The sequence below is a fragment of the Podarcis raffonei genome, chromosome 9, assembly GCF_027172205.1.
Source record: "Podarcis raffonei isolate rPodRaf1 chromosome 9, rPodRaf1.pri, whole genome shotgun sequence".
Lineage (NCBI taxonomy): Eukaryota > Metazoa > Chordata > Lepidosauria > Squamata > Lacertidae > Podarcis > Podarcis raffonei.
The window spans coordinates 39,550,001-39,562,055 of NC_070610.1; the positions used below are offsets into that span (position 1 = coordinate 39,550,001).

At 39.6% G+C, this 12,055-nt stretch overlaps 1 protein-coding gene across 8 annotated transcripts in view; it reads right to left on the bottom strand.

The window, feature by feature from the left end:
• Positions 1 to 12,055, bottom strand: part of GRIA2 (glutamate ionotropic receptor AMPA type subunit 2) — a 75,844-nt gene that overhangs the window by 7,178 nt on the left and 56,611 nt on the right. For all 8 annotated transcript variants that reach the window (XR_008332174.1, XM_053403004.1, XM_053402999.1 and 5 more), the window contains exons 7-12: positions 10,244 to 10,411; positions 9,898 to 10,002; positions 8,845 to 8,955; positions 7,608 to 7,814; positions 6,769 to 7,139; positions 2,755 to 2,953 (exon numbers count right to left, since the gene is read on the bottom strand). Coding sequence is in view for 7 of the 8 variants with exons in the window: in XM_053403004.1 (XP_053258979.1) it covers positions 2,755 to 2,953; positions 6,769 to 7,139; positions 7,608 to 7,814; positions 8,845 to 8,955; positions 9,898 to 10,002; positions 10,244 to 10,411 (1,161 nt within the window). In the remaining variant the exon portion in view is untranslated. The remainder of the gene's footprint in view (positions 1 to 2,754; positions 2,954 to 6,768; positions 7,140 to 7,607; positions 7,815 to 8,844; positions 8,956 to 9,897; positions 10,003 to 10,243; positions 10,412 to 12,055) is intronic.

Consider the following 12,055-nt stretch of genomic DNA (forward strand, 5'->3'; position numbering starts at 1 on the left):
CCCAAATTTGTTTTGAATTCTACTTAAAGATAAATTGTGCTGGCAATTCTTCAATTGGGTTTATATTAGGATGTTACACTAGAGTTTAATATTCCCCTAGGGGTTTGTCAATGCTTATTTTAAAGGTCTAAAATGCAACATTTGTCCTTGGCAGATGATTCCAATTGGCTAAACTGAAACATATGTCCCTGGCAGATGTCAGATGGCTTCAAGGTATCTTTAAGGTGCTATAAGACTCTTCATTGTTTCAAGGAGTAGAATAGTAAGGCTTAATCAGATCAGAGAAAACCTCTTCCCTGTTGAGTCTACCATGGCCTATACAGTACACCTAAAAGCCATGGCACATATACCAAAATTGCATGGAGGTTTAGGACATTGAGGAGACAAGTTGCAAGAAATGAGTTGCATTAATCATGTAAAAGCTACATTCAAACAGATAGCCATGTTGGGGGGGGGGGTCACTGAATAGATGCAGAGAGTTAAGTGTTCTCTTCCTCCTCTTCACATGGGCCAGATTCGAATGCAAATAGGTCTAGGCCAATTTGGGTCATTAAGGCTACATTCCTATATTACCTGGGAGTAAACTCCATGGAACTAACTATGACATACTTCTGAGCAGACATCTGCAAGTAACTGAATGCCAGATAAGCCTAAATGAATGGAATGTGTGGTGTGGGAACAGGTTCAGAAAAAAACTTCAGTTCGAAACCCTCCTCTCAATATAAACTAAGTCCAACTGTTGTGGAAAGATTGGTCTTGCCTGCTCCTAGTCCTCCTCTCTGACAGCCAGCTCTGCCCAGCTTTCTTAAAACTTATTATTGCAATGGGGAAAGGGGGATCGCCAGCAGCAGAAGCAAGCTCTATAGCAACAGAGTCTTGTGCTTGATGTGCACAGAGACTATTCTTAATTCCAGGAAGACTCGAAGTTATATTTTCCAATGCCTCTTGGCACTGACATGGAAAGACAATGGACCTTGTCTGGTAGTGATGGACTTTGTATGAGTGCCTAGGTCTTTAAAATGAGCCTATTAAACTTCCTTGCCCACCTCTGCTGCTGTTAAAGTACCTCATTACTGGCTTCCCCCATCATTTTGCAGGAGCATGTTTCAGGAAAAGGGGAACCATAAAACTTTGTCCTCTATGAATTTGCCTAAACCCTTTTAACTTCAACCAAGTTGGTGGCCATCACTGCATCTTGTAGTACTGAGTCAGTAATTAGTAACATGCCCATGGCAAAATCTTACACAACTGATAACTGGAATTTCCCCGCAAACTATGGCTTCTAGAAGGCGCTCCCCTATGTATTAGAATTTACAGTAAAGCACAGGAGAATAGGCTGTTTATGAATTGAAATAATTGAACTGACAATTGGGTAGATTGTGAAGCATCAAACAACAAAGTAATACATTGCCAGTAATTTCCTCTGTGGTTCCCCACATTCACACCAGACAAAGCTTCCGGACAGTAACCAAGGGTATATCCCACTTCTATTACAGCTTTCTAGCTTTGGGGCTGCAAAGACCATAAATCAATCTGTTTAAGCAGTGTACTCCATTTATATTCATTATGCTGTTTTCATTAAAGAGTGCTCTTTCCTAGAGACACTCAATTAAGAATTTCAATTATGAAGGATTTGTCAAATTAATTAGCAATCTACATATCTAGTTGGCCATCAGATAACGTTCCCATTTTGTCTTACTACGATCTATTATTCTCAAAATGAGATTCTATAATTAGCATGTCATTTACAGAAATAACTCAAAACTGTACTAAAATTTGAGTTGCGATCGCATGCAGTAGAACTTCAGCCGTGAAGTAGGTTTGAAGTCTGAACTGGATGATGGCCCCAAAGTCTCCTAATACCCATCAGTGTGATTAAAAACAAACAAACCATGCATCAATGTTGCAAACTGTGTAAAGTACAGTGGTACCTCGGGTTACATACGCTTCAGGTTACATACGCTTCAGGTTACAGACTCTGCTAACCCAGAAATAGTACCTCGGGTTAAGAACTTTGCTTCAGGATGAGAACAGAAATTGTGCTCTGGCAGCGCGGCAGCAGTGGGAGGCCCCATTAGCTAAAGTGGTGCTTCGGGTTAAGAACAGTTTCAGGTTAAGAACAGACCTCTGGAACGAATTAAGTACTTAACTCGAGGTACCACTGTATGTATGTATGCATACATTAGATATTTCTGAGATATTTTAAAGCTAGACTTTAGCTATTGCATTTATTTATTACTTTCAAACAACAACAAATTATGAACAAAATGCAAACGTTACAGATCTGAAACCTACATACACATTTCCTTCTGCTGCCATTGTTGTTGAAACCCACATAACATGATGGAGACGTACAATTTCTCCTTCATACTTTCCACACCTGTTCGGTAAAGGTAAAGGGACCTCTGACCATTAGGTCCAGTCGCAGACGACTCTAGGGTTGTGGCACTCATCTTGCTTTATTGGCCAAGGGAGCCGGCATACAGCTTCCGGGTCATGTGGCCAGCATGACTAAGCCGCTATATCCAAGGAAGTCATGGCTTATATTAAATGCAAGTGAGCTGTCCTCTTTATTTCAGCTCTGCAGGGAGTTACATTTGGCACCCGAATTACTAGTTGGCACTCATTTAGAACATGCATTGAATTATTAAATCACAACACCAAGAATGGATCTTATTTATTACTTAATTTCAGAAAAACGCAGAGAAGGAGAGGGGAAACCTTTAATATTTCAGACCAAAAGAAGACTCTTACCCTAAAGAATTCTTTTGTTGAGCCGGAATCTAATGTCCCATAAGCGATTTCTGATTGTTTAGACAAATCCTCGGCACTCTCAATGGGAGATACCATCCTCTCTACCGTCAGGAAGGCAGCTAGGTTAGCCGTGTAGGATGAGATTATGATCAGGGTAAAGAACCACCACACACCTCCAACAATGCGCCCAGACAGGGATCTAATAACAAGTATGAAATGGATTTGTAAAATGAAATGAATGTCCTGAAAGGAATACAAGTCACCAGGTTTATGTATATGCTGCATTGTGTAATGCAGGGAAATGTTGGTTTTTCCTTTCTACCTTAAGTGTGTTTTTTTCTCTCCTCTCAGTTTCAATGCATGCTACTGAAATGGGAAATTAAAAACATACTATAGTTTTGCTAGGATAATTTTACTCAGCTCAAGTGGTGTCACTAAATTCAGGACTCCGTCTTGAGATAATGTACGGAAGCAAAGTACTAGCTCATCAGTCCTTCACTGGTCGGAGGACCCTGGAAAAGAAAGCTGCTTAGATAACATTATAGCCATATTTTAAAAAGTAAGGTTTTCGTGATAACTCAGGTGAATCTTTTGTGACAGCTCAAGCACATATACAAGAAAGTCAGGCAAGATCAATTATAGGCTTTTGGGTCTATGTTTTCCCATTTCCACCAGATCATGCCTACTATGTAAAAATCAACAGTTTCAGCTGTAACGGATTCAGTGGTATAACCTATATTTTGACTGAATAAAATAAGAAGTAATGTCCTTGGTACAAAGTCCCATATGCTCTCCATTGCACTCCTTTAGAAAATCCTAGCACGGAGGCAGATGCAACTGAACAATCAAACATATACCACAAGAAGCAAGAGAATTGTTGGACTGGGAAGCCTAATTTGGGGACCACACCATTCACATTTAGCTTTTCAAACAATTACTGCCATGCACTGATTCATACTTATGTGAATTGCTCAAAAATAAAATGTACACGAACAACTGACAATCAAAATAATAATCTAAGTCCTTACAGAAATACAAGACAATATATAAGCAACAGAACAACCCTTGATTCACCTTTCTAAGTGTTTCGGAAGAGCTGCTAGCAACATGGCCTATTGTGACATCACTTTAAAAATGTGTAAAACTTTCTTTGGAAGTCTTGCATTTTCTGATTAATATTACTGTTTCATTCTGGGACCAGGAGTTTTGTTTAGGGTTTTTTTTTGTGGGGGGGGGGGTGAGCAGGCAGAGATGTTGCTGTTATTAATTTTTTGTTATGATTTGTGAGGAAATTGTTCAATTTGGTTGTGTACTTTTTGATGTTTCACTTACTGTTTATGACTACTTTTGTTACGTTTGTAATTATGCATTTTTTTTCATGTTGTAAGCTGCCTTGAGCATGGTTTTAACTATGGATGGGCAAACTAAGGCCCGGGGGCCAGATCTGGCCCAACTGCCTTCTAAATCCAGCCTGCAGACGGTCTGAGAACCAGCGTGTTTTTACATGAGTAGAATGTGTCCTTTTATTTAAAATGCACCTCTGGGTTATTTGTGGGGCATAGGAATTCGTTCGTTTTTGTTTTCAAAATATAGTCCGGCCCCCCATAAGGTCTGAGGGACAGTGGACCGGCCCCCTGCTGAAAAAGTTTGCTGACCCCTGTTAACTGTGGAAAGGCAACATACAAATGTATCCTGCAGAGGGGAAATCCCTACTAGGAGGCTCCCATGGAAATGATTTGGTAAAAATTGAGAATGTGGCCAAATTTCTTGCAATCCCATGTGGCTGCCAGGCGGAAGCTCTTTCTTACAAGCAACACTCTAAGCAGAAGATCTTTGCCATTCATATCTGCCATCATGTGTGCTGGATCCTCAGGCCAGCATCTTGTGCATTGCCAGCACAAACATCAGCATGCCAACTCAGGGGCGCACTGAATTCACTGTGGCTCCATGGGCACAGGATTGCATCCTAAGAAGCTTTTAGATGTTACTGCTTCAGCTTGGAGCACTGACATGAGAGAGAGAGCTTTTCAGCAGCATTCAAGTGAGCATAACAACCTTTTCCTTTCCTGGTGTACTTATATCACTTTTCAGAAAATAAAAAAATGAAATATTTTTATATGCATAGTTCTTAATTCTTTGACTGACACCCTTTGGGACTACTTAAAATTATAAAGTTCATTTTATTGCCACTCAAGCACATTGGAGTCAGCAAACTCGTAATATGCTTGTTTTTACAACCAGAAATGGATGCTAGCACGCCTCTCCCCTGAAGGCAATGTTCTGTCTTGTCTAGGTCAGTCATAAATTTGAATATAGAGAGCTACTGTAACATAATTGCTAAGAGACTGCGTTCTGAATCATTTAAAAAATCCCCTTAAAAAATTTATGCCATGAACTCACTTGTTGGCTTTAGGCAAGGCTCTCTCTCTTTCAGCCTCTCTCCCCATCTGTAATTTGAGTATAACAAATATTGGCTGGCCTTACATGGTTGTTGTGTGCATTACAGTAAGACAACATGCTATATAAATGCAAAGTTTTAATTTTTTTGACTTGGCTAGATCTGTTTTATGCCTCATCATCATATTAATTAGCCTTATGCTCTAACCTGTATATTTAGCTTCAAGGTGGCATATACTGCAAATTGTTTTGCAGCTGATCTCTCATTTCATGATCTTCCCAAACCTTTCAGGGTCTACTTTGTCAGGCATTAATATTTATGAAATTTTAATTTGCTTTTCAGTTAGGATTTAGAGTATCTATTAATAGATACTGGTTTAACTCCTGGTCTAGTTTTCTAAATAAGCAAAACCTGTGTTAAAAGTTGGGTTATTTATAACATTCTCTAAAATTCACTTTTCCAAATATGGATATTGAAAGGGAGAAAGCCAGATTCCTCTACAACAGATATGCTAAGATGTCCTAAATATCAGACACCAGTAAGTTGCTTGCTAAGCAATGCATTCTTACTTCCATTTCCTTGAATTCAGTACTGGCCCCAGAATTTAGAAGTCTGTGATCAAGCGGGGTGCTAACCTGGAACATGTGATGGGGACATGCAACTCAGAATTTTATTTCTGATCTTTTTTGAAATACACTATAAAAAAGTGAAAATGGTAGCACTGCTATGATGGTTGGGTCCTCTGTTGAACCCTAGCCAATGCCCAACCTTGCCACCCTCTGGGCAAGTGCTAAATGAATTTCAGCTTTGATACAGTTCACATAGTCAACATGATGCATCAACAGGTGCCCAACAGAGCTGTTGAGCTTAGGCTGCAGAAGGTTAATGGAATAGCTGATAACACGACAAAAGAAACATGTAAAAAAAGCATGTGCATAATAAATTATAATTTGAGCTGCAGTTACTCGTGGCTTAAAACCAAATACCAAGACCAGAATCTAAGTTTCTAAAAATGAAAACAAAACAAAACAAATCACCCCGGATTTTCTCTCTCTCTCCAGGATAACCTAACTACACACTCTTGCCAAGTTTGTTGTACCTGGTTCACATGACTATTGAGTTATCAGAATACCTTTCTATTTTCTATTCCAGTGATTTTCCTGAAAGGAGACGGGGACTTTAAGCAATAGGCAGAATGCCGTGCAAAATGGCTTGTGGAGGGGAAAGCACTCCTTCCACAGCTCATTAACTGTGCGTTACCCTTTTTCCCATTACAGCACCTGTGAAATCAATGCACCGTTGGCTGTGAATGGGAATATGCAGCAAAAACACGGTACCCCTCCAAGAAGGCATGGAATGAGGGGGACCTCGTGCATTTTATGGCCTCTGCATGGTGCATATAAGTCCACTAGGGCAAGGCAGGACCGATGCTCGGAGGAAACCAATTGAACAGCCCACTGGCCTGCATCGGGAGAAGTGGTTTCCATCTAAAGGGCTGTGGATGATTTTGAAAAACATGTCAACAGCTGGCATTTCTTGAGATTGAATCTATATGCACCATGAACTTCCGGAGTGAGACCCAAAATGCACAAAGCTGAAATGGGTGTGTAACCAACCTTGGCGAAATATCGCATCCTTGCTGCATAAAGGCACCCAAGGAAAACCAGAGACTATTAAATATCCCAAATTCATTAGTTGATTCGTTACTTTGCGATGGTCTTCCATCTTCAAACTCCTCAGTGTGCCACTCGTATGGGCTAAATCTGCTGACCAGGAATAAAACAACACTGACCCCAATGTAGGCAAAAACTATGCACATCCAGATCTCATACGCTAAGGGATCAAGAAAGGAAAACACTCCTGGCTTGGACTTCTGAGGCTTCTTGATCATTATAGATATACCAAGGCTCATAAAGGGCTTTGAGAAGTCAATCACTTCTTCTCTCACCAACGTTATAGTTAATGGAGCAATTGCAATATCGGCTTTCTGTAATGGAAGCAAAACAAAATAATAACTTATTCAATATTTAACAAGGGAATGGCTTTATTGCTTTTGTGCATCGCAGATGAAGAATGCAACAGCAGGGACACGGGTAATACTAATTTCAATTCTAGCATCCTACTGAGGAATAAACTACTAAGCAATCTGCCTACAATAGTCTACTTCCTGACATACACAGTACCACGTGGCTTCACTTTTATCATGCAAATGATACCTCTTTATAATCACACACCAAACAACATTGTCGGGCCACAGCCCCTGAATGTTTAGGACATTTGAGTGCACAGAAGTTTTGATTTGGAGGAAAAGGTGATGAAATGCAGAGATATTGACCTCTTTTCAAATGCCCATTTAAGTCTCACTTGGATCCACGCAAACAGCTGTGACACCAACATGCGCTAACCTGATCTCCGTTAGTCATAGCTACTTGCAATGGTTAAAAACGTCTCTTACCCCATAAACAAGTTCTCCAACCATTCCATTCCAGATTTTTGTTTCTGCATCCCTGGCCCCATACTTGCGATCGCCAACAATTGTGAGTTTGTACTTGAACCCACAGTGTTTGGCAATTTCTGCAGCTAAGTCCACACAGTAGCCCTCATAGGCATCATTTCCGTCAAGCAATTCAAAATTTTTTTTCTTCATAACATAGGGGGATTCCTGTACAGAGAAACTTGGCTTTAGCTAATCAAAAAAGGATGCCATGTTAGTCATCTATACTTTGTGTACAGGGTTGGAAGTACATTGAATAAAACAATTTTTAAAAAACCTGTATTTCCCCCCTGAAACATTCAAGATTGTTTATTTATCCATAATCACAATAACATTTCTTCAAAGTTGCAGCAAGCCTTACAGGTAGAGAGGCGTTTTCAAAGGTGCATTCATAATTCTCATTAGCATTAATAAACTGTATGTTGACAAGTAAAGAAAGATTTTTAAAACTTTTTATTTAGTTAGCCTTCTAAAAAAAGAGAGCTGCATTGGATCATTCCTGCTTATTCCATGGTATTTCACACCTCTGTTACCACCAGACCCACAACTGATCATATAAAACTTACAATAAATATAGCTGTTTTAAAAAAAAATCTTACCACCATCAAAAGTTGACAAATTGTTGGTTCCTTTAATATATAATCCAGAACAGTTAAGCCTTGAATGAACAACTCTGAAGAATGATTAGCTTACTAAGTAAACAACATTGGCATTTCTACTACATGACTATATATGATTTTGCTATTTTAAAGTGATAAGGGAGAATGTCACATTCTTTTGCTTAGTGGATTGAAAGTGACTAGAGAGAAAGAGCTTTGCATTTGTTCCTGGCTTAACAACCTCTATCGTGTAACAATTTTAGCACAAAACCAAAGCACAGAGTCCTGCTACAACAGAATAATGCTTCCTTGAAATTGGTTCCCTTGAAATTTTTAGTTTCATTTTTTTTTTAAAAAAAAAGCTTATCCACCACAAATCCTGCTATTTAAATAAATAAAGCAAAGGCATGCTTCAAAGTCCTCCAAACAATTCTGCAGCAACAGGCAAATGGCACCCAACACTTTTCTCTTGTTCCTCAACCTTTCACAAATACACAGGAATAAAGTCAGCTAGGCATGACTTATTCTAATATAGACCAAGAATGAATGATAAGGTTGCAATTTAGACTATCCATTTCACAAAAAACGTGTTTAATTACCAAAATAGTTGTGACAATAATAGTCTTATTCTCTAATCCCGAGGATTCATTGCAAGAGGGACATTCAATTGGATTCACAACCATTCTGTCCACTTCACTCCAGTATCCAATCTGAAAAAAAGTTGCAGGTTGTATTCAGGGCAAACAAATGCATATTTTTGTTTAGAAGCATGATTTTTGATAAATTGCATTCACATATCCAATTCCTGCCTAATGCTGTAATCAAGAACTAATAATAGCTGTTTTTATTATTTATTCAGAAGTCCCTTGAACATACAAGGAATTCCCCATTCCCACATTGATTCATAGTTTAAAGGTAAGTCATAGTTTAAAATGCACTATGATTTAACATGAATATGCAGCATGCTGGTAGATACAGCTCAGTCATGCCTGCTTTGTTCCTTTTCCACTCTTACTTATCCCCAGCTGGGATGAAACAAATCAGAGGGCTGGCTTTGTGTTTACATGTGAACTAGCATCCACGGTGTCCCCTACCGCTAAAGAAACAAAATAAGCTGGCTTCTTACTGAGGTCTTTTTGGAGAGAAGGAAACCACAAAAACGGTGCACATTTAATGCTCCAGTTTGTGTCCTCTTGGCTTTGGACAAGGAAGAGTAGGAAAAGAACAAAGGGCATATGACTGAGACATGTGAACCAGCATGCTGCTCATTTGCAGTAAACAATAATTTTCTATGACTTCCCAAGGTTTGCAAACCGGACCCTGGTTACATTTCAGGATAAAAAATTCAGAAAATTCTACCCCTTCCAGAGAGTTCATTATCTTTTTAAAAGCTAAATTTTACCACAAGTACTCCCTCTTACTTTTAAGTGTAAACATGAAAGATGTAAAGTAAAATAATATAAACTATACTGAAAGACTCTATTTACCTTAAATTATTATCTTTGTTACATATTTTTTTTAAAAAAAACATTTTAATATCTCTACAGATAGGCATTTAATTGCATTATATCCGTATGTTCAGCATTAAGATACCTCCTTTTTTAAATACCACTTAGCAGGAAAGAACAAAAAGCAGGCAGAACCAAAATTACCTTCCGGGGACCGGTACTTTTGAGTTCCATGACATTTATTGTATAGTTAATTCTCTTTCCATTCTGATCAAACTTTATGTTTCCTGATAGCCCTTCCACCTGAACCTATGTGAAATAAGGATGGAAAGGATGGTAAAGTTAAACTGATTTGTCCACAAAATACATTTCATATCAACTGAATTTTCATTTGTGCCGAGGACCGTTCTACAGATAATAGTCATTTTCTGCATTGCTGAGAAGTCCCCGCAGAAGTGTTAAATACACAGGTTGACTGGTCTTCCTTTATTTTTATTTTTAATGTTGAAGACATTCAGAGATCATTTAATACACAGTAATTCCACAATACCTGCTTCAGTGCCCTTTCTATTTCTACACCATGTGACCAAGGCACTGCTGGGTTTGCAAGACAGTCTCCAGCATTTCCTCTTCTGGTAATCTCAATCCTTTGTTTACGCAAGTTACGGAAAGCTTCAGTCATCACTTTGACAGCATCATAGGTCAGAGCTGATGTGTACTGAAAAGGAGCAAATATAATTCATTAAGCACAAGTTAAGGAAACTAGCCTTCAGTACTTATTTGTAACTGATTGCATCCATTAAAAGAGAAGGCAGGAAAGTAAAGATAATTTCCACACCCTTTAAGATTATATTTTTCCACAATGCATACAACTGATTTAGTTCAGTGCGTATTTCTTATCATTACCCAACACTGGGGGAGCTGCTAAAGGTGAAGAACCTGCAGCCATCCAGATGCTGTCATTGGTCATGCTGTTGAGAGAGTCCATCAACATCTGGAGGTCACCTCATTGGTAAGCCCATCCTTTATGCTAATTATGATTCAGTTCTCCAAGTAGCATCACTCATGTAGCCAAAATTACAGCGGTTGTACACAATGGGGTGGTATAATCAGATCTGGGGTAACCCTAAGAACATAAGAAGAGCCTGCTGCATCATGCCAATCATCCAGAAAAGCAAATTCTGCTTTCGCAGCGGCCAATCAGATGCAAGAAGGACCCGACCACAAGACATCCAGCCCATCTTGGACTCTGTGGATCCTGTAGCTGAGACTGTCTTGGGTGATAGATGGGGGAGAGGGAGATATGAAGATACGTGGGTATGTGGTGTTGAGCCTGGGCAGAGGTGAGCAGGCTGGGGAAAAGCAGAATGATCATCAAGCTCGCCTTGCTCATTGGTGCTTGGCAAATGTGTGGGGATGAGCAAAAGTTGGTCCCTACAGCAAAGCAGAACAACTCCCATACCCTATCTTTCATTGCCAGCCCTTAAGGTTGAGAGTTCTCCTAGTGGTGATGAGGTTGACAGTTCAGCACTCAGTCCTAATCCAACCCCATGAGCAACGACAAGGGGAGCAGCAGCTGCCAGCAGCTTCCTGAGAAAATCACACCAGAAAGTCCCTGGGTCCTAGAGTCAACAGTAGCTAGGCACTGTGCAACATGACTGCAACAAGCTTTATCCACCCTCCAGCTTTGGTATCAAAGGAGAGGACTTGGTAGTCCAGTCCTAGGCATGGTGAACTCTCATCAGCCTCAGCCAGCATCAGGGATGATGGGAGATGGAGTCCACAACATCTGGAGAGCGCCACATTGGCAACCTCTGATGTTGAGCTAAGTCTACAGCCTTTTTCAACCTTGGGTCCCCAGATGTTTTTGGCCTACAACTCCCATCATCCCTGACCACTGGTCCTGTGAGCTAGGGATCATGGGAGTTGTAGGCCAAAAACATCTGGGGACCCAAGCTTGAGAACCACTGAGCTAAGAGGATAGACTCAGCATAATGTAAAGTATAATGTAAAGCCCAGTGTTCCTAATCATAATCTGTAGAAAGTTAGGATTTGAAAATAAATCTTTAGAATCCTGCAGTGGTTGTTCAACAGCTGGAAGCACGAAAATCTTGTTCACACAGATACCTCAATTTTCTGCACCTCGTAAAGATTTAAAGAGTCTGTCATCATTTGGATATTTTTTCTTGTAATAACAGAAATGTTTTGCCACACTTACAGCGTGCCTAATAAGACAATGATTTAGTGAAACTGGCCTTCCTATAGTTTTTATTATATCAGAATATACAAGTTCACTTTCCCTACTTAAAAGCTCCCAGGAGAGAATTTTCAAGAGTTTTGTAAAGTCTGCATCTAATACTTG